General features: G+C 36.3%; 2 protein-coding genes across 3 annotated transcripts; both read right to left on the bottom strand.

The window, feature by feature from the left end:
• Window positions 1-210: 210 nt before the first annotated feature.
• Window positions 211-2,558, bottom strand: LOC131667486 (aldo-keto reductase family 1 member B1-like). 2 transcript variants are annotated; one of them, XM_058940914.1, is made up of 5 exons: window positions 2,396-2,558; window positions 1,341-1,626; window positions 656-1,062; window positions 433-578; window positions 211-360 (listed from the first exon to the last, which is right to left on the bottom strand). In XM_058940914.1, the coding sequence occupies exons 1-5, from the start codon at window positions 2,465-2,467 to the stop codon at window positions 318-320; spliced, it is 954 nt and encodes a 317-aa protein (XP_058796897.1). In that variant the 5' UTR covers window positions 2,468-2,558; the 3' UTR covers window positions 211-317. The 2 variants fall into 2 exon arrangements, with proteins under 2 accessions (XP_058796897.1, XP_058796898.1); XM_058940915.1 differs by having other exon boundaries at window positions 656-1,056.
• A 10,227-nt stretch (window positions 2,559-12,785) lies between these two features.
• Window positions 12,786-17,554, bottom strand: LOC131667446 (aldo-keto reductase family 1 member B1-like). Its single transcript, XM_058940861.1, has 5 exons — window positions 17,388-17,554; window positions 14,761-15,240; window positions 14,373-14,579; window positions 14,141-14,289; window positions 12,786-13,140 (listed from the first exon to the last, which is right to left on the bottom strand). The coding sequence occupies exons 1-5, from the start codon at window positions 17,460-17,462 to the stop codon at window positions 13,098-13,100; spliced, it is 954 nt and encodes a 317-aa protein (XP_058796844.1). The 5' UTR covers window positions 17,463-17,554; the 3' UTR covers window positions 12,786-13,097.
• Window positions 17,555-23,567: the final 6,013 nt, after the last annotated feature.

Below are 23,567 nucleotides of genomic sequence, written 5' to 3'. Positions count from 1 at the left end.
AGTTACGCTACCGCCTTTATGTACAATGTACATAACTATATATATAATGATAGGTATGTATATACGTATGCTTATTTGTCGTGTATGTGTGTGTGTGTAGTCGGCGGTGAAAAGCTTTGTGGTTCCGCAGAACGAATGGAACGCACCCTAGTGTAAAATATGCGCACCACATATAAGCATTCAAATTTAAAGTTATACATGTACCTTTATTTAAATGTTAAATAATTGCAGAAATTTCGTATAACAGTTACCAGTGACAAATATTTTTTAATATCTACAGATTCATTAGTGATTTACAATTAGAACTACTAAATAATCTAAAACTCGTCGTGAAAAGGATAATCTTTGTGATCTATAGAACTACAATAAAACATATCTTCCATTGAAATAAATTAATATAGGAATTATAATTCAAAAAGTTATTATACTTACACAGTGAATGGGCAAAATCGATTACGTTCGAAAGTATGAAGTGATTCAATATCATATTCTGATAATTCAAAATCAAATATCTGCATGTTTTCTTCTAATCTATCTAATGAAATTGTCTTGGGGATAACGATATGTCCACGTTGTATCTGAAATCATGTAAATTAATAATCAAATTAGGTAATATCTTAGAAAATTATGCTTTTCTTCGAATTGATGTAGTAACCTGATAACGTAAGACGACTTGGGCTGTAGATTTCTCATATTTTTCGGCAATTTCCGTTATTTTAGGATCTTCTAGTAAAACTGGTTCTCCTTCTTGCATCCAAGGCCTTTTGGGAGCACCAAGGGGACTGTAAGCCGTGATTAGGATGTCTTTGGACTTGCAAAATTCAGATAACTTAATTTGAGGTAGATAAGGGTGGCATTCGACTTGATTGGTCACTGGCTTTATTTTGCAATTATCAAGCACTCTTGAAAGTTGTGTGGAATTGAAATTGCTTACACCTATATTTTTTGTTAGACCAGTTTCCTGCATTTGTTCCATTGCTTCCCAAGTTTCAAGATAATCGACATCGCTAAACTGTATTTTTCCATCGGTGTCCATAGGCACTGGATTTTCCGATTCTACTTCTGTAAACAGTTCAATAGAAATAAGTTTTGGCTTATCTAATATTGTATTTTTAACTGAATTTATTATAATAAAGTGCAATTTCAATAATTCAAATTGTTAATTCGATCCCGCGATCTTCCAATTTTACCTTTTCGAGGCTGTGAAGCCTCGAAAGTTGGAAATTGTAATCCTACGAGTTTCAAATTACTCAGGTTGCACCGTATTATATTTTTTTGTGACAAACTACCGTAATAGTTAATGATATATAGATATTAAGAAATTAACTAAGTTGTCAAACCTTTAAATGCCATCGGCCAGTGTATAAGATAAAGATCAAGATACTCAATGTTCAAATCGGACAGAGTTTGCCTTAAAGCTGGTTCGACAAGATCTGAACGATGACGAGTAGACGATAATTTGCTAGTCACAAAAATTTCTTCACGAGTTATTATACCCTCCTCAATAAGATCAGTGATGGCTTGTCCAATTTCTTTCTCATTACCATACACCTGTGCAGTGTCGATATGCCGATATCCCATACGGACAGCATCTTTGATTAAATCGACCACACTATCGCCTACAGACTAAATATTGAATTTTTAAAACACAATCGTTAAACTTGGAAATTCATTTTTTCGAAGGTTGCACGTAAATTAAAAAAATTTTTTTTCAGTTACAATTACGATGATGCATAATCGTGGAGTCTCAAAATTTTGAAGGGAGCTTATTTTTATTCTTATTGTTTTTTCAAGGTCTAAGTTTATTTAAACTCTACAGAAATACGAGTGGTAAAATAAATTATAATTACTAACTAAAATTACTGTTTTAAATTTATTAGCTCTTTCAAATTGAAACTTACGTTAATTGTCTATTTGAAAATTTTGAATTGACTTTATTTATTGTAACATGAACAATAATTGACATTGTCATATATTTAGATTTTTTGTTTACCTATGTGTTCAAATAAAATACCTAATAATTTTTTTATTGTACTACGTTGTAATATACGTAGGTATATTGAGTGTATAGACTGTAAGTAAATTTTCATTACCAATCGATCAATGGCTCTACGAATAGTTCTTGAACTCCACGTGTTTTTTGATGCTATTATTTAATGTGATCTTAACAGCTTTGAAAATAATGGTTGCAAATTTTCTAACTCGCAGCAGATATTAAATTAATATAAAATAATTTTTCGATAAGTTAAATGAAAATAAATTATTAGATTATGATTATTCAAAAAACTCATTAAAATTTTTTAGTAACAATGATTTCAAGTTATCAAAAAGTTTCATTTTAACTCATTATATTCCAATAACATAAGACAAATACTACAACTTGAAATAAATTTACCTGCCATGTTCCTAATCCAAGTACAGGGATTTCATATCCATTATAGAAAGTTGCAAATTGTAATTCACTCATTATTTCTAAATATTTAATAACGTTATTTCGGTATGACAGTTTGTACTTTATAAAGTTAACATGAAAACAATGACTGCTAAACTTTATTGCATACTCGTACTACTGACAAGTAAGCAATGTATGGTCGCAGTAGAGAATCTATACAAGGTAGGTGAAGGTAAAGGCGTATGTATAGATAAAAACGTTTATACGATATTTCCAGCTTTACATGATAGTTAAAGTTCACTTTTAAAAATTGAATTGATTATTTAAGTATTTTACAAGATTTCACACTCATACACAAATTTTTTCAATATTAACTTCGCTTGTATATGTCATCAATATAATCAATGTTTCATAAACGAATCCATAATGAAAAATAAGTTTAATGTAATAATTAAAAAGTAACTGAGCGTCAATGCACAGAAGTAGAAAACCTAAATAGATAATAAGAAAGTCAAAATAAATTAAAGCAGCAGTAAAATAGAAATCAACGTAAAAAAAGATACTGATAACTAAAATGATACAGTCAATTGCATTGTTCACTTAATAACTCTGAATAATATTAATCTTGAAGATAAGCTAATTATTTTACATGTTAATATAAGAAGTTTGAAAACAAATATAACAAAATTGGAAACTCTCATGGAACGAATGATAAGTAAACCTCACGTAATAGTACACAAGAAAATTTGAATACAAAGACAGAAAACATGAAGATTGATAGAGTAAATTTACATAAATATCTAGGAATAATTTTCGATAGCAAATTAAAATGGAAACCCCATATTGACCATTGTGACGGTAAACGTCAAATTAGCGCTGATTATTTAACTTAATTGCTGCCTGTGAGGGCAGCACCTGCCGGGGGGACAAAATACGTAACGAAGGAATTCGGCACGCGAGCAGACGGAACGCGCGCGATTGAAATCGAACTAGTGAAGCATTGACCGTTGTTGTGTCCGCCCGCTTTCGCTATTACCACCGCCGATTCACGTGCCCTTGACCACCAGACGCTGAGACAGTGATATCCAGCTGAGAGCCAGTTATCCAGGACTGCAGCCGCCAAGGAGCCATCCAGCTACCAGCTTGAGGCCAAGCCGAGTGTGTGTGTGTGAGGTTTCGCCATCGAGGGCGAAACCATTCCGTGCGCGTATTCGCGACCCGCGAACTAAACATTAAAAACTGTTCCGTGCTGTGCGATTTGTCGCTGTGTTCTCCGATCGCCTGCAAATATAAGGTAAGCTGGCCAGCTTAATTTCGCGATCGCGATTGCGTGATTAATAATCAATTTCTAATATTCGATGCGTGCATGCAACGGCTCTAATAACAAAGAGCAGCGAGCGTACCGGCAAAGCGTGTTGCCGATGAGCGAGCGTCAACGTAAACAAACGCGCGGGCCGACCTTCTGTAGAGTATGAGGGATAATAAAAGATCCAATTTGTATTACTAACAAGTGCTTTTCGATTCACTTATACCTCATAGCTTCCACTCACTTTCCTTCGATAAGAGAACTTACTGGTTGACTGGCGCCTGTCTTTGCATGCTCTCCGATTTACCTATTGAGCACATAATTAATTACGCGCGTCCTTTTAGTATAATTGCGCGAATAAAATAATTAAACGGTTTTACCCCGTTACATGGCGCCCAACGTTAAAGAACCTACGGTGTTTTTGATAGTGCAAAACACCGGTTCTTAGTAGTAAACTCGCGCCCAGTCAACCAGCGACTTAGGTGGCAGTCAAGTGTTGTGCGCACTTGATACCGAAGGCCACGTTAGTAAACAAAGCCTGTTAGCTAGCTTGCGAAGGCCCGCCGCGGCGAAAAATTGTAAATATTAGCTGTGAACGCGTGCGAGTGCGACCGAAAGATTCTCAAGCGTAAACACCAACGAATTTTGAAAGTTGCCGCAAATAATATTATTATACCCGTTGGCCCGGGGAAAACTAACACCGGCAATTTTCAAACAAAATTAATTTAATTAAATAATTTTCTTTGACATCATATTGTCGTAACGTAAATGTGTTTTTTTTAATATTATTAACTGCGGTTATTGGTGATTACGCGCAACGCTCGTTACAATATTTTAAATACTAACTCACACAGCCGTACTAACAAACAGTTAGTGCGTCTGATAGGCAGGATAATTATATTGCGTACTAACGAGCGAAGAATCTTTCGGCAAATAATTCGTAAAACGCCGTTGATCAAGCCCAGTGTTGGCTAATAAAATTTTATTATTTTTTCATTCGGCGTACGAATTGTAATACAACACTCGCACCCGCGTAACATAACTGTAAATTTTACAAAGAAGGCAAACGCAAGCAAACAAACAGACAATTATGGACCGCACTCAGACTGAAGTAGAAAATTGGGTATGGACGCTCCAGGAGGAGGAAATCGAAGAATACCTCGACCAACTGGAACTCAAAACTAGCGGGAGCAAGCTCTCGAGAGCTGCACGACTGCACAACTGGCTACTCGGCGACTATTCCGCAGCAGATTTCGCGGAAGTCGACAACCAACACAGCAGTCCAGCCAAAAGAGCCGCCCTATGTTCGGAGCTAATCGTATCCCTATGCCAGAAACACACAGCATCCGAGCAGGAGGGAGAACACCCGCTAGCCCAACTATTGCAGAGTGCGGATGTAATATCGCGAGTCCAAAAAACCGCGATAAACATCGCGAATGCCCTGGACAGCGGAGAGAACACAAATAGTAATAAGGAAATTACTATAACGGCTGTCGATGGCAGCAGTTCAAACTCCCGCCGGCATTCGCGATGATGATTCAAGACCTCATTTGCCGGTCCAGAGAACATGAGAGGAAATGGGAGGTACAAGACTCACGGAATTCGAATGCGTCTAACCTAACCCAAATAGTAGAACAAATGGTCAGGACCAACATCAAGGTGCAGGAACAAATCGACAACCTGTCAGCCAGGATAAAGGAACTGGAAAATGCCGTACGCAGAAATATGCGGCAAGACGATTCGACCAGCTCTAATGAGGAACCACAACCGGAAAACACGCGTAGGAGCGTCGCATTCCAGGATACATTTACATGCCATTACGACGCCAGGCTACCCCAGAGCACTCCAGCCCGACCCGGACTGAGGCCCACGGGGGCCGCCGGCAGGACCCCCCGCCGGACGCCCCCTTTCGGAGAGGGTGGACAGCATCAACTCGGTGGAGTTAATGCTGAAGTGAACAACCACCCGCCGAGCATGTGGTCATCCCAACAGACGTCAAACCCGTTGTCGACAACAAGGGACGTCGGCCGCATCGTCCGGGGATGGAAACTCAGGTTCTCCGGAGAAGGCAACGCGAGTATTGACACCTTCTTATTATAGTTGGACAACTCGAGGAGCAGCGCTGGACTTACGGAAGACGAGATGCTCACATCTGTCTCCGAGCTACTCGCCGGTCCTGCCCTCGTCTGGTTCGAAGCAATGCGGAACGAATGGTTCTCCTACGCGGATTTCGAGGCAGACGCCAGAGCATGGTTTGGAACCAGCAGGCAACAGCAGCAGCGTCTAACCAAAGAGGTTCAAGGCCGATACCAGGGCCCAGACGAACCCGCGAACGTATACATCGCGAACATGATGGGCCTAATGAGTCGGCTGAACCCCAGAATGACGCACGAGAGCCAGCTGGACCTGCTACATGCCAACCTCCTACCGGAAATCCAGAGCCAAATACGGAGATCAAAAGTTGACTCCGTACGGACCCTAAATGACCTGGCCACGACGGCCCAGAATAACTTGCATCAGCGAAGGATGGAGCGGACGATACCAGACCCTCAGTCGACTTTGTATCCTGAGTTGGCGTATCACCCCCGCACCGACGCGAGCAAGGGTCGTAAAGGGAAGGTGGCGTCTATGTCCGGTGACAAACCGGAAGTCAGTGATAGATTGGACCGCATGGAAAAGGTACTCGAGAGGGTGCCACACCAGGTCGTCTATACACCGACGCCCTCGGGGGCGACACCTAATCCGAGTCTGGAATCCGTCGATGGCGAGAAAAAGGTTCTGCCCATCGACATGTTTAACCAAATGCTGTTGTCCATCAAGGAATTGACGGCGGAAATAAAGAATAACCACGCCGACAAAAGCCTGACTTCCGAGGACCGAGCCAAGAGGCCGGAGACTCCTCGCGGACGAGGAAGGGATTTCTCCGGTCCGCTCAAATGCGCCGAGTGTGGCCGATTGGGGTACAGTAGGAGGTACTGTCCCCAATGCAATAAGGGAAACGAGGAAAGGAGTGGTTAGTTGGGGTTGACCCCACTCCTTCATCCCGTAACCCAAACCCCGTTAAGGAGATCTCGCGGCATTCGTCAGCACAGCCCGCACCGTTAGTAGCGAGCGTGCTGAGCGACGAGAACGAGAACTCCCTTGGTGACGCCAATGATGAGCGTAGTGGTAGAGTGAACGTGGAGAGGAAGGGTAATGACGTTAGTAAAGCCCAGGACCCTGGACCAGCCGAGGTGGTGGCGAATGGATCGCACACGCCCCCGGGGATCAGGGTAACGGCAGATAAACCGTCAAAAGGTATTGACGTTAGTAAAGCCCAGAACCCTGGACCAGCCGAGGTCAGATAAACCGTCGAAAGGTAGCCCTATGGGAACTCCGATCGTCCGGACCGAGGTGGTTCGAACGAGAAGTAACGTCACTTTACCACACGAGAGCACGGTGGTTAGCGCTATGATGGGCAAGGAGCAGAGCTGTGGAGCCGCCGAAACTGTTTCCCGATATTCCCCGGAACAAGAAACGCGCTGGTGGCTACCGGTGAAAATAGGAGACTTCCAGTTACGGGCTCTCTATGATCCGGGAGCTTCCACCACAGCCATGGGTAATATTGCTCTGCAAATAGCGTCTGTGCTAGGCGTCAGGTTAGATACCTCCCACGCAGGTACGGCAGGGCTACCCGACGGTCGTAAGTTGACGGTCGTTGGCCATGCCACGTTGCCATTCACCGTAGAGGAGATGACGATGCCGACGAGGGTGGCTATCCTCCCAGCCCTCGTCGATGAATGTGTCTTAGGAGTGAACTTTATTAGGTTGTTTAGAGCAGTACTGGATCCGGATGATGATACTGTAACGCATCGATTTGAATTAGTCAAATCATGTTTAAATGAGTAAGTAGGGAGTCGTTTCATGTATGTTAGACCCTAACTGAGTGACGGGTTCTGCTATATAAATCCCACTCTAACGTTGCTCGCTCTCCTTTGCTCGGCTGCCACTCAGCGGGAAGCACCTCTGAAGGCGGGATCTTCTCACCAGCAACTATTTTTGTGACTGCATTCCGGCGACTACTTTCTGCGACTGAATACGTTCCGGGATCAAGATGATTTTTAGTATTGTGTTGCAAAGAGATTCAGTGCAATTTAGTGATTGTCGTCTATATCGAGAACTATGACGAGGCCAGCCACGTTCCGCTTTTCTTCTCGGATTCGAGATTACTTGGCGGCTGTATCTATACAAGATTCATCGAACGATATGTGGCATAGAAGAACCGAGCATCGTGAGCGAAGATCATCGAGCATCTCAAATGTGAGCTAATCCTTTGTTGTGTATCCGTGTTGACGAGTCGTAGTTTGGATTTTAATTTAAAGTAATATATTGATTTTAAATCTATACACCTCAGGTTTCATATAGGAGAGTGTAAGCATGTTTTGTTTATTGACTATAACCGAATAAACCGTTTATATATGTTCTTATTTGAATTATAGCGAACTTCCTTTCCTGTTGCTTAGTTCAACTTAATCGCCCAGAGTCTCGCTCTACTGACTTAGCCGTTTTTATCCTTTATATCGTTTTTAATATTTATAACAACAATAATATATTACAATACATTACTGCTTAAGAAATCACAAACCAAGATGAAACTAGAAGTAGCTAGTTTGGAGGCTGGTCCGAGATTAGCTACTATCGGACTAGCCGAGGTAAGCGCCTCTCAACAGGCGATATTGCAGAGGACCATCGACGAGGCCTTATCGCAGGCCCCCGTGGGACTGGGACGAGCAACAGGCACTGAACTCGAGATTCGAGTCAATGAGATAACATCGTTCAAGACCGAACGCCGACATTTCACTGCCTACACCGTACCCAGACTGGAATACCTCCGATTCGTAAGAGTATCGTTCGATCCCTCGTACGCCGGCTCCACCTTCCAACGGTTAATAGACAGCGTGATCGGACCCGAGCTTGGCGGTTTCTCTTCCGCCTGTTTGGACGATATCATAGTAGTATCGTCCAAATTCGACGATCACGCACCCAGTCTTAAAACAGAGTTGGATATGTTGTATAGGGCTGGCCTCTCGATTGATCGAGAGAAGAATGTCTTCTGTAAGTCTGGGGCCACATACCTTGGTTTGTCGATTACCCACAACAGAACCGGACGAGATGACGATTTACCGGAAGATAGGACCCGACCACGAGATGACGACGAGATCCCTACCACCGAGGGAACCAAGGCGACGAGCGTCCCGCATAATGCGAGCGATACAACGATACACGGGAACGGGAGCGCCGACACTGCGGGTAACACACTCCAAAATGACGACGCGACAACTCCGAGCTCACCTCGCCGTACTCGTCGTAATCCCACCAGTCGAGTCCCAATAAATACCTCTCCTACTAACACGATGAAGCGCCCACGAGGGAAACCTCGTGAGTGCGCGCTAACTACATACATTACACAACATCGACAGACTACTCAAGCCCCTCCTCCCATCGTCGGGAAAAGGAAGAGGGGCAGGCCACCGAGAACACCAACCGTGAACGCATGAAACACAGCGAACGAAGGACCTGGGAGACCGACGCCAAGGACCCCACCTTCGACTCCGGCGACGAAGGCCCTGGGCAGCCGAACAGGCGTCCACCTTCGATATCCAAAACTATTCAGGATACTAACTTGCTGGATAATTACAGGATGCAGATCACGCTCGAACAATTCGAGCAAGCGGCAGCCGCCCTCATCGGCCTGGACTTGGGTCCCGCCGTTGAAGGGGTGGTACATGCCGCCTTGCACCTCATAAGTGCCCGAAGAGAAAAGGAGGAGCAAGCACGGGTGCGAGCTCACGAGAGCTCGTCATCCGTGCTCATCGAAGAACTCCCGACAGCGGACCCTACCGCGATACCGTCGACGACTCCCGGTATCGCGCACGGCGATACCACGCCGCTACCCGGACCCCCAGCGGGATCTATCCCGCTGAAGGCTCCGGCATCATCCATTGGATGACCAGGGCGCAGAATTACCCGGGAGACCAGCCAGGTGATCTTCCCCTGCCCCCGTGGGCAGGGCCACCGTTATACTACCCGGCGAATAAAGATTGAATTAAACATCACATGGACTATAATCCTTTATTATCCTCTCTCTTCTCCTCCTCGGAAGGGACAGCGCTAATGGAATTATCGTCGAGGACCCTATAGGTCCAGACTGGAAGGGGACTGTGACGGTAAACGTCAAATTAGCGCTGATTATTTAACTTAATTAATTGCTGCCTGTGAGGGCAGCACCTGCCGGGGGGACAAAATACGTAACGAAGGAATTCGGCACGCGAGCAGACGGAACGCGCGCGATTGAAATCGAACTAGGGAAGCATTGACCGTTGTTGTGTCCGCCCGCTTTCGCTATTACCGCCGCCGATTCACGTGCCCTTGACCACCAGACGCTGAGACAGTGATATCCAGCTGAGAGCCAGTTATCCAGGACTGCACCGCCAAGGAGCATCCAGCTACCAGCTTGAGGCCAAGCCGAGTGTGTGTGTGAGGTTTCGCCATCGAGGGCGAAACCATTCCGTGCGCGTATTCGCGACCCGCGAACTAAACATTAAAAACTGTTCCGTGCTGTGCGATTTGTCGCTGTGTTCTCCAATCGCCTGCAAATATAAGGTAAGCTGGCCAGCTTAATTTCGCGATCGCGATTGCGTGATTAATAATCAATTTCTAATATTCGATGCGTGCATGCAACGGCTCTAATAACAAAGAGCAGCGAGCGTACCGGCAAAGCGTGTTGCCGATGAGCGAGCGTCAACGTAAACAAACGCGCGGGCCGACCTTCTGTAGAGTATGAGGGATAATAAAAGATCCAATTTGTATTACTAACAAGTGCTTTTCGATTCACTTATACCTCATAGCTTCCACTCACTTTCCTTCGATAAGAGAACTTACTGGTTGACTGGCGCCTGTCTTTGCATGCTCTCCGATTTACCTATTGAGCACATAATTAATTACGTGCGTCCTTTTAGTGTAATTGCGCGAATAAAATAATTAAACGGTTTTACCCCGTTACACCATATAACCAAAACATTATGTTATATATGTATTCAGACGGTTTTTAAATACTAAAACATTATTAATAATGTACTACATATTATTTTAAATCATTAGCACTTATGAAATTATTATATAGGGCACTACACATAAAACTGCTACATCACGCTTACAAAGAGTACAAATAAAATCATTAAAAATCTTAAATAGTAACCGATATAACAAGCATTCTTTAACTATTGAACAATACTGCCTACTTGAAGTTGTGATGACAAATTATGATCAACATTCGCCTGACTACAAGCAATCACTATAAAAACGATGAGGAATACTATTCTACAAAATAGTACTACTCCACAAAATAGTAATAAAACAAATAAATTATAAATTCATAGAGCCATAGCACTCAAAATTTTCAAAAAATTACATTGTAATATAAAAATATTGAATACAAAAAATATATACTTAAAAAAAAAATAAGAAAATGGATCAGAACAACATTAAACTGATGAAAGATTTTAGGATAATGTATGATTATAACTGTTAATTTATTGTATTTTAAAAATTTTAAGTATTGTAGAATATATATACTCAAAAATTTAATAATATCTATGTATACAAGAATATTATAAACAGGAGACACTAGTTCGTAAGCTGAGAATTATCATATATTGTAAATAGAATTATCATATATTGTAAATTTTAGCTCTATAGATATATTATTATAATTAATTCTAATCTGTATATATTATAATCAAACTAGTTTGATAGAAAATAATCCTATGTACAGCTCAAATAGTTGTTTATTTAAATTTAACGGGCATTACCGTTACTCTAAACTAACAATACTCCGTTCTATCAATCAACGTGAAGTCCATCTAACAGTACAATCAAACTGATATTACCAGTTATTACAAAACTTATACAAACAATTAGCAATAAATCTTTAAAATAAGTAATATAGAACGTTCATTTATGATAAATCATAATAAAATAAAATACTTAATTTTTCTACAAAATAAATTGTTTGTGTTGAAAAATAGTTCTGTACTCTTTTTATGCGTTCTACTTAAAAAATTAAGATTCTGTAACATCTAGGTACCTGTAATACAATGATTGAGTATGATCAAGGATTTAGGACGTCGCTTTGTAAATTACTTTTAATAAATGGATGCTGTAATTTAAGAATTTAAAATTTAATAACGTTCTGAATTTATAGGTATTTTTTTAATATATCATGCAAAAAGAAAATAAAGCAATAAAAATATCATTTTTATCACATGATTGACGATATATCATATCGATCGATAAAGATTTATCCACATTTTTTTGGAAAATCAATAGAAGTCTCTGGCAGAATTCTGCAAAGTATTAGACCACATTACTATACTTTTTAATTGCATATTAATACAAAGTCCTACTTGTAAAAAACTTGAAACTTATCAAATCACGTATATCGAACAGACAGAAACATTACTCCATAGAAGTATGTATCAGCATTATAGCATTATAGTGCGAAATCACCAAATTTTAGATACAAATCGGTAATTTAAAAAATTTTGCTTTTATCCTACATTAGAGATCGTCCCGTTTGCTCAACGAATAACAATTCAGACCACTGTGCAAGAAGTTGTGGATTTGAGTCACAGGCATGTGAAAACTTGACTCTTGATGCTTCGCGTTCTACTTTAAAATGTAGGTTGAATTATGATGCATGTAAAAATTCTCACGTACGCTTCCAATTGCGGTAACGAGGCTGGTTACATGCTTCTCATAACTAGGAACCAAGATTAATACGTACAAATATCTATAGTGTATTTCTGCAGCATTTTAAATGAACGTAATTCTTGATGTAACAATAATAATAACAATAACATTCATTCAAATACATTATTTGAAAAAAGAACGAATATATCTTTGTTGATAATGTTAATTTGTAATGAACATATTGTTACGGTATAAATAACGTAGTAATTATATTTTTATACAAATTATAGTATGAGGCTCATTATAATAAATCTCAAATTACAAAAATAACAATAAAAAAAACAATGTTATTTCCTGTTATTGAAAAAATACATTTTATTTAATGTCATTGTATGAACATAAGAGTTTAAAATTTCAAGCATAGATTATTATTGTATATTAAAGAAATTCATTAAATTTATTCAATCAAATTATCATCTTTCATTTGTCCAAGTAAATTGAGATATAATAAAATTAATTAAATTATTATTTTGAACAAATAAGATTGTTGTACAAAATCTGATACAATATTTTCGAAAACTTATGAAACAGAATCTGAGATAATCTATATAATTTGAAATTATTCTGTTAGTGTCTTGGAACGTTTGCTCTTCTTACTCTCTCCTTTATTTAAAATGGAATATGGAATGGATAATGCGGGCTGGGTTCACAACTGAAAATATCAACAGATAATAATTAATGTAGCGCATATTAGTTTTTAGATTTTATTATGAGTCATTATAAATGTATGAAAGCTTGTATGAAAATGTTCTTTAGATAACACAGGCTTACAAAATTTCAAAAGAGTCCGGAATCAGAGACCAAGCATAGTGTAATCGATGGAATTTGGTATACTAAATTCAAATCTGGGCACAAGATTGCTCTAGCACTCTGGGATTTTTAAAATATCCTAACCTAAAAGTACAAAAACAATGTTTTTTCAAATTTTTTGGGCTTTCTTGATATCGCGAATTTTTATTCTATTACAAATCTGAAAACGGTATCGGAAAGAGCAAATCTTTTACTTCAATAAGCACTGCTGTATTTTTTAAGCCGATTATTACAACCAGAGATATCATTTATTGAAAAGTAAGAAATATAGATTTAAGGTATACACGTAATATGTAGAAAAACATTTGTATACTTGTAAAGCGCATCTTGGTAGATCACATAATAACTTTAGATTCAAAAGTGGAAAATAAAGTTTCGATTTGTTATTTAATTTCTGGAAAGTTTTTTCTCATATATTACTTGTATACCTAAAACCTAAATTTTCTACTTTTTAATGAAAGATATCTATAGTTGTAATAATTGGTTTCATAAAATTAAATAGTTTTTTTTTAATTAAGAGTAGTTCTTTTCCATGCCGTTTCCAGATTTGTAATAGAACAAAATAAAAAAAATGCCGAAAAACTACAAAAAACAGTGTTTTTTTTGCACTTTTACATTAGGTTATCTAAAAATTTAGGATAATGGAGCATTTCTGAGCCCGGATTCGAATTTAACACACCAAAGTTCTTCAGGTACACTACCTCTGATTTCTGGAAAGTGTTGGTCTGTGTAATTAATATTATTGCAGTTAAGTATGAGTAGTTTCATCAGAATTAAAGAACATTTTGTTTTATTTAATTTAATTATAGTCAAACTGTATTAAAAAATAAATTTAATTTTACCCTGTCATTGGACAAATTCTTCCATTGCAGTCAAAAGTATCAATGTACGCAATGTCTTCCTCGTTCAATTTGAAATCAAAGACTTGACTGTTCTCAAGGATGCGAGATTTTGTAACAGATTTAGGGATAACAACATGGCCTCTATCCAGCTAAATTAGAATGATCGATTAGAAATCTGATTAAAGGTTTATTAAAAATTGATTTAATTCTTGAATATCTTTAGTGTACTCACTTGATAACGGATTAAAACTTGAGCGGGTGACTTGTTGTATTTCTTGCTCAATTTAACGAGCTTCTCATCTTCCATAAGTTTTGGGTCATCAGGTTTGGCCCACGGTCTATCTGGAGAACCGAGTGGACTGTAACCAGTTATGACTATTCCTCTTTCTTTGCAGAAGGCAGATAGTGGTTTTTGAATCAAGTAGGGATGACACTCAATCTGAAGAAAGGCATACGTAATAAATAGAATTATTTATAGATATACATAATAATTATATATATTTTTTTTTCGATCAACAATTGTGCTTTTGCGTGTAAATAAAAAGTAATTTCACGGTAGATGTAAATGATAAAATTAAAAAGTATTTTACTGTAAGAAAAGATTATAAAACTGTACGTACTTGGTTATTAACAGGTTTCACTTTACAGTTCTTAAGAAGCCTGTCAATTTGTTCAGAGTTGAAGTTGCTAACACCAATGTTTTTGATAAGGCCTTTGGCAAGTACTGCTTCCATGCCCTTCCACGTATCCAAGTAGTCAACGTTATCAAGAAGTGGTGTACCTTCGGGAGTTTTAGGAAAATTGTCTGGACCATCTTTGTAGGCCATCGGCCAGTGAATGAGGTAGAGATCAAGGTACTCCACGCCCAAATCGGATAAAGTTTTCTTGAGGTTGACTTCGACAAGCTCGGTTTTATGATAAGTATTCCACAATTTGCTTGTTATGAACAAGTCCTCCCGTTTGATTGTGCCCTCGGCAATTTTGGCTGAAATCGCAGCACCTACTTCCTTCTCATTTCCATATACGTGTGCACAGTCGATATGACGGTAGCCAATGTCGATCGCATCTTTGACAGCTTGTGTCACTTCACCTGGTTTCGACTAATAATTCAAATATTTCATCAGCTTTTTTGTTGATTTTATTTATTTATTTTATCTGCATTATTTTTAAAGTAAATTTTTCTATGAAATGACTAAATAAAAATTTCGTTTCTTATTTATTGATTATTTCTGACTATAGAAGTAAAATCATGATTATATGCTTATGATAATTCTCAAAAAATGTATTCACTTATTTTCAGATAATACTTTTTATGCGTTAAACTGTTTGAATTAAAAAAAAATTTCAGCATAACATATATATTGTTGTACAACATGACTTAGTAATATACTCACGTGAAAAAGACAGGTAAAATCTTTATCCATCGATTATTAACATTGCAATTAAGTATATTTGAAAATAGTATATATAATTAATTTTTAATGTCATGATTTAACGCATCGCGAGCGCTTTTTTTTGAAACCCAGTTTATATTTAAATTCAAAATGAATATCGATAAGAATATATCAAATAGAATTTTTTAATAGTAGAACACTTTGACAACTTTTAAAATAGCTATAATAGACGGAAAGAAATTTCTCTGAAAAATTCCGTCAATGCTCACTGTAAACTTGAGACATCGATGGCATTCCCTAATTTTTATAATGATTTCCATTAATTTTTAGAAAGTGAACTCTAAGAAAGAGAACTCTAGAAGTAATTTTTATTGGTTTGACAACGGCAAAAAATTTATATTAATCAATACAACAAACAAACATCCAAATACTTTGATTAAATGAGAAAGATTTAAAAGTAATTGTTAGATTCTTCAAAATAAAAATAAATTTTTTTGTTTTAAAATTGAAGAAAGTTTTTAATATATGTAGTTGTCAACATTCAAAAATAATTCATTATTTATTGACAATACAATAAAATGCATTTTATAAAATTCGATTTTAAATAATTGTCCTTACTAATCATATTTTACATGCTCTTAATGTAAAATATAATGTAAGAAACGACAATTTGTAGTTAATAAAATCTGTTTTAAAAATATACAACTTCAAGAATAAATGTCAACATAGTTGATTTAAAAGAGTGAGGGAATTTTGACAATGAACGAATATGAAATTTTCATGAGCGCCATTAAAAAAATTATGCGTTTTTCATGAAATTTTTTAGAATAACATTTAGTTTTTAGGTAATTTCAGATAAAAATTATCATGTGTTAATAATTTTTATCGATCAGTCATGATGTACCAAGATTACGGTTACGTATTGTAATTTTTGTAACGAATTTCGTTATAATTTTTAAGAGGAAATTCTCTCCGTGTAAAAACTTCACATCTTGCAACGCTATTTTTAATAATGTTAGTACAAGTATGATTCTTTATTCATTCTTATTTTAAGCATACGCATGAGAAAATTTTTTCTGGCTATTTTGAGACTTTTATGTTGCTGCACGGAAACTAATAAACGGTAAACTCTGTGGATTCAACGGCGAAGTAATTTTCTTAGTATTTTTGAGTAAATAAAAAAATCTTTATCTCGAATCCAGATAACGACCGGAATGATTGATCTATTTTACATAGCGTATAATTTGCGAATAACTGATAGTGGCTCATGACGAATTTCAAATTTTCTTTTTAGATAAATGTTAGTTCTTATAAATTATTTATCGTGATACGATCATATTTTTGAGGTAAAGATATAACATTTTTAACTGCAAAAATTTATGAAAAATTATTATTTGCAGTTTATATAATAATTTTTACAAAAAAATACTTCGTATAGAATCTTGAAAATTAGTCAATCTTCTCTTGCTTGCCTTAACTCGAATATTACTAATAACAATAAGTACTGTAATATAAAAATATATAAAAGATTACTTTAATAAAAAAATGCAAAATATTTGAACATATAAAAAGTTGAATAAATATGAAATGCGAGAAAATTTGATGATAACCAAGTATTTAATGGGTAATAAAGTTTAAAAAACAAGATAAGTAAGTAAAGTAAAAATTCATATATTTTTTATAGAAATAAAGATGAATTAATACGCTTTGTGGAAAAATATTAGAAATAAATAGAATAGTATAGAATTTGTATGACTAAAAATTGATTTTTAAGCAAATCTAACGAACAGAACAATAACTAACCACACACTATTTGTAACATCTAAAAAAAATTATCAATACATTAACCTCACCTTCCACGTTCCCAAACCAAAAGCTGGAATTTCATTTCCGTTATAGAACTTGATTTTTGGTACATTTAAAGCCATATTGAATGAGATGAAGCTTCTAGAATTCTCTATGTTAAAAAGCGGCAACTCACTTCAACGCTCAAATTATCACTGAAAAAGTTTTAAGCACATTCGATTGCCGGCGTTGCCGGTACATACACACATATTTAACACATTATATGTATACGCACATTTACACTCCTATACCCCCTCTCTAACATTCACCAGACACGCACTATATGAACTACATCCCGCGGTTAACATGGCCATGGTCATTAGTCTAACGTATTTTATTTGTATTGATATATTAACATAACGAATAATTCTATATAATAATAATATAAAATATATAATAGAATAATCTATATAACAATTCTATATAATAATATATAAAATATATACGTTAATTCATACACGCCAGGTAAATAAAACAAAAAAAAACATATTATTTGTAATTTTTATATCGCAAATAAATAGAAACATGAACAATTATACTCTGAATCAAATGTTTTAATAAATTTTCCAAATAATAATAAATTTGTGTATAAAAGAATATTCCGAAGTTAGAGTATTAAGATGAATGTAGCGTGGAAAAGTACTCGGGCGGTTACTAATTCAGTCTTGACATCTGCAGCAACCGCTATCTAACGTGATTATGACTCCATGTATTAGTTTCATCATTGTTTACTTTTAGAAGTAAAAAGTTATTAGCAATCAGAAATCGTAGCAAGCGTTAAAAATTAATTGACTATGAAATTTCAGCTGAGCAAGTATTTATGAATTTCTTTGAATTTTAGAAATATATAAAAGATGACATCGGAATAATATAACCTTGTTATATTGGGCTACATTTATAAAATTTTTTCATGAATTTTCGCGAATAAAATTTATACAAACTATTACATATATAGTAATTTTGAAATTTTGTATTCATGAAAATGTAATTTAATGTAACGATCAGATTTATTTCCGATTTTTTAACTGTTACTTTTTATTATCACGATATTTGATAGTTTATTATTAAATTAAAAATTGACAAGTCTTATATATTTTACGTCAAACGAGGAATAAACATGGCTATTGCAAATTAATTTTGGATTGTTTAACGGCGTCATCAACAACTGACCAATTGCGTTTTCTATCGTAATAAGTTCCAAAAGGAAGTACATCCTCAAAATATTACGAGTTCATCGTACCTACAGTACCAAGATTTGTAACGATTAGATAACATTACGTACGGGTGGAAGATTCTTTAATGGGATCAAATGATGGAAAGTAACAGCTACCACGGTTAAAATATTCCATAAACTCTGGGCTACTTCATACATGATTGACGAAACAATTTAGAGTATAGGGACGCTTTATTTGAGAATGTTACCAAGGACAAATATTGCAGTTAAAAGGCTACATTAGCGAATTTACTGATTGCATGATAAATGTCTTATAGTAGTCAGAAATTATTATGACTCAACGTGTAAGAGCCCGCAATTCCTAGCGTAAAAAAATTATTTTTTTTGTTTTTTAAATGATGGATCACCGACATCATATGTAAGATTCATATTTTAACACTAAATTCAATTTATATATAATTATAATATGGATAAGAATATACAAGAATCGAAATGCGCTGTTAATAAATTTTTTTAAGAAAAGCAGTGGTGACGTTGTAGAATTACTCTGCAATTATTAGTACAAATCGATAATTTAATTACCATCTGTGATAATAAAATAATATTGTCGTTTTAAAATTTTGTTGGAAAAGAGAAAGTAAATAGAATAAAATAAAGCAAAATACATTTTTTATTTTTATACATTGTGAACTAAGAGATGCAAACTCATCAAAATACTAAATTCATGACATTTGAATATTCACAGATGTTTTCGATGAAACAATTAAAAAACCATCGTTATAAAAATATAGATGTACACTATATCTATGTCTCATTACACTTATGTAGAAAGCCTCTAAATTTGTAGGGCTTGAAAAGTCCTACAATTTGAAAGACATATTCTAGCTCCAAAATTTACCAAGATATCAAAAACGTAAATTTCAATGTATAATTTTTACGCACGCACACATATTTTAAGGTTTAAAAATTTAGACATTAAATATTCTATATTGATATCCAACATGAAGACATATTCACTTTTTCACATAAGACAGAAAAAGATTCGACTTTCTTATCCGGCTATACGCTTTGCTAAACTTATTCATACAAAAATTATTGTTACATTTTATTAATTACAGCCTCTTGTTACGATATTAGTCAATAAAATTTTATAAAAACCATCGCAATGTGTTTCTTATCATCGAAAAATTTGTTGATAATTAAATAAATAATTTTATTAAAGCTTCTAAAGGCTTAATAACCTCTTCATTTTTTGGAGTCTCGTCTGAACCTCCGGCGAGGAAAGACGTGTTTACAAACAGGAGCGAGAACGAGTGCTTACCACAGCGCATGGTAGCAAAGTACACGCTTGTGACTGTTTCTATATAGCGCTGTTCTAGTGTATAGTGATTATACACTAGTGAGATAGTGCGTGTGCACTATCTCAGCTGTGAACTCTCAAACCTTCAAGATGACCTCTGACTACAGGGGCCCCATCTCTCAAAGTACCTCATCTCCAAATGGAATAAACCCCTCACAGATCCAAATCAAACCCAAAGTGTCTTACTCCAGAGTAGCGCAGATTACTCAATTTCCCAAAAAAGATCAAGCCATTGTTACCGATGTTATTGAAGGATTAACAATCAAAGACTATACTCTCGCCATCGGAGCAATTGTCAAGCCTGTCAACATCCTCTTTGTCTCAAGAATTTCGAATAGCAGAATCTGTGCATACCTAAGTTCACAGGAATTAGTCGACAAGCTTACTGAGCCGGGCATGAAAGTAAACATCGACCAGCACATTCTTACGCCACGACCTCTGATATCCAAAGCAAAGAGAACAATTATTTCCAACGTTTGCCCTATTATTCCTCATTACATTATCGAAGATGAAATCAAGGCCCGAGCGGAGTACGCTCATGTCTTGAGCTTTAGGCGACAAGTATACATAAACCCCGAAAACTTCGAAAAGCTCCGGAGTAGCATGAAAATCGAGTACGACAAAACAACATATTGGATATATTTCTCGAGCGGTAAAATTGGCTGCTTCTTATGCAGAGAAGAGGGTCACGAGACTAAGAACTGGAAAGCACACGAAGTAAACAATAGCGCAGACGCAGATATGGTAGTAGACTCAAGTAATGACCAAAACAAAAGCAATGTAAGTGACATGACAGAATAGATTATTATACGCTGCAAAAACTACCAATCAAATATAAGCTTCTTCTTTTCGACATTCTCAATGAAATGTACACCACTAGCGATTTCCCGGCCGATTGGAAAAAATCTTATGTGCATCTCATTCCTAAGCCTGATAATAAAGGTTATAGACCTATCGCTCTTACATCCGCTCTATGTAAGCTGTTTGAAACTATGATAAAAAATAAACTTCAATGGTGGGTTGAGACACAAAAGATACTTCCAGATAGCCAAAGCGGCTTCCGAAAAGGTCAATCTTGTCAAGACAATTTACTTAATTTAACGATCTCGGTTTAATCAGCTTTTCGTAGAAAGAAAGATGTATTTGCTGCTTTTCTTGACGTTAAAGGAGCATTCGATAACGTTAACATTAAAACACTACTCGATGAACTCGCGAAAATTGGCTGTCCTCTTATGTTAATTAAATTTATAAAGTTTATAACAATGGAAAGACAAGTCTTTGCGGATGAAATCACAGAACCTAAAATAGCATATAAAGGTGTACCGCAAGGAGGAGTCTTAAGTCCGCTCCTCTATATAATTTTTGTAGCTAATATAATAAATAACATATCAAGTAGAGTTTTAATATCACAATTCGCAGATGACATAGCGCTTTACTCTAACAATTTAAAATCTCTTCAGAAAGCAGTTGATCAAATAAAAACAAATCTCTCAATTATAGATCTACTTCTTGCTCCAGAAAAAACTATTTTCATTCATTTTAATAATAAAGATATTAAGCCCGGAGAAACAGTTATTAAAATGGATAATCTGGTAATAAAGTCCAGCGAATCGACCAAATTCCTCGGAGTAATTTTTGATTACAAACTGACCATTATCCCACAAATAAACAAAGTCATCTCTCGATGTGCCAGAGCATCGAATTTGATTAAATACTTACAAGGAATTTGGTGGGGTGCAGACCCAACGACACTGTTAACACTCTACAAAAGCTATGTTAGGTCGATAATAGAATATGCGCTATACGTATACTACCCAAAACGCAAAGAACAGCAGGTTAAATTAGAAAGAATACAATTCAACGCTATCAGACTTGCACTCAGATTCCGCAAAACGACTCCTACTAGAATTTTATTAGCTGAATCCAAACTACCTACCATTCACGAAAGAGCAAAGTTTCTTTGTAACACTTACATAGCAAAAATTCTATCGAATGAAAGCTTGGCTATAAACAAAACTGTCAAAAAGTACTATACCCGAAACCATAAAAGCAAAAGAAAAAAGAAAAGGATCTATGAAACTTACATCGAAAACGTAGTTTGTCTTGCAAAAAATACAATCAAGTCACGAAATTATAGTATTTATATGTATTACTACAGCATCATTATGAACCCAGTCCCGTTTAAGAAAATAACTGAATTAAAACGACAGCAAAATATATCTTTGAAACAAATATGTAATGACTTGAACTCTCCAAATTCTAAAATTTCAATACTGACGGCAGTAGAAGTGAATCCGCTCTCTCTACTGGCTCAGCCTGTGTAGATCTTAAGGAAAATATTGTAATTAATAGAAGCCTAAACAAAAAAACTTCAGTGTTTACCGCCGAATGTATAGCAGTAAGAGATGCGTTAGATCTGGCTCTTCATAACACTGATACCTGCAATATCATTATGTGTGACTCGCTCAGTCTTCTCGAACGCTTACAAAATCCAATGATGAACATCAAAACTAAGCCTTACCTATCAGATATTAAACTTAAATATTTTCAATTTCAAGACCAAAAAAATGCAACTGGAGACATTCAAATCTATTGGATTCCTTCACACTCAGCGACCACGGGTAATGAAATTGCAGACGCACAAGCTAAACATGCAGCAAGTCGTAGACCGGTTGACTTAGATAAACTTCCCTTCTCCGACTTGAAAGAATCTTTTAAATGCAGCATGAAGGACAATACCAAAATGACACTCTTAAATACTGACCTGGATAAAGGCAAACACTACTTTGACCGCTATTATAAAGACTGTAACAAACCGTGGTTCCAAGGAAAAAAGCTCTCGCGTGAGTTTATAATTACAATAAACCGGCTGAGAGCAAATCATTACAATCTAAATGCGTCTCTCGCTAGGATGTCAATTATCGGAGATGCCAGTTGTCCGTGTTCATATCCTTCCCAAGATATTGAACGCTTAGTTTTAAAATGTCTAGGAACGTAGTGAATCACAAAAAAACTAAAACTAAGCGTAAAAAAAAAGTTAAATTCCTTAATTTTTTTAATGCGCTAAAAAACCGAAAAAAAATTTTTTCTCTATTTCTTTATTTTAACTTTATTTTCGTATTCTTAGACACAAAATGAAACTTTTTTCTCTTTGGCATTTTTTTCCAAAACGTACGCAAGTCGAAGTAATTGAGGATTGGAAAAAAAGGTTGCTTTTTACAAAAAACGCCGTAACTCGGTTAAAAAACATCGGATAGAACCCCGCGGGAGCTCATTTTAAAGGGAAAGACATTACCCTCCGAACACCTCAGGTCGATTTGCCCTCCACCGCCTGGTTCTAAATTGGCATTGATTTAAGTCGAGGTTAAAAAAATTTCAATTTTTTTAATCAGTTTTTTTACTATAAAAAACACATATTTTCATTTTTAAGTCTCTGCACGTCTTAAATGGAAGCTTTTGCAATTACCTTTAAAATGTCCTGCGGTGTTTTGTGATACGATGATTTCCGACCGAGATACAAAACTTCAAGTTTACCTAATTTTGAGGTAAGCATGGCAAAAGTGATTGACGGGCAGTGTATATCTTGAATTCAGCAGCATGAATATTTAACGCGTTGCGAAATAAATTTGTAGATCATATCTATTTTCCCATACA

This window comes from Phymastichus coffea, unplaced genomic scaffold, assembly GCF_024137745.1.
Source record: "Phymastichus coffea isolate CEN01 unplaced genomic scaffold, Cenicafe_Pcof_1.1 PCOF00066, whole genome shotgun sequence".
Classification (NCBI taxonomy): Eukaryota; Metazoa; Arthropoda; class Insecta; order Hymenoptera; family Eulophidae; genus Phymastichus; species Phymastichus coffea.
Note: the sequence above shows the minus strand (reverse complement) of the source record. Positions and strands in the feature narration are given on the sequence as shown.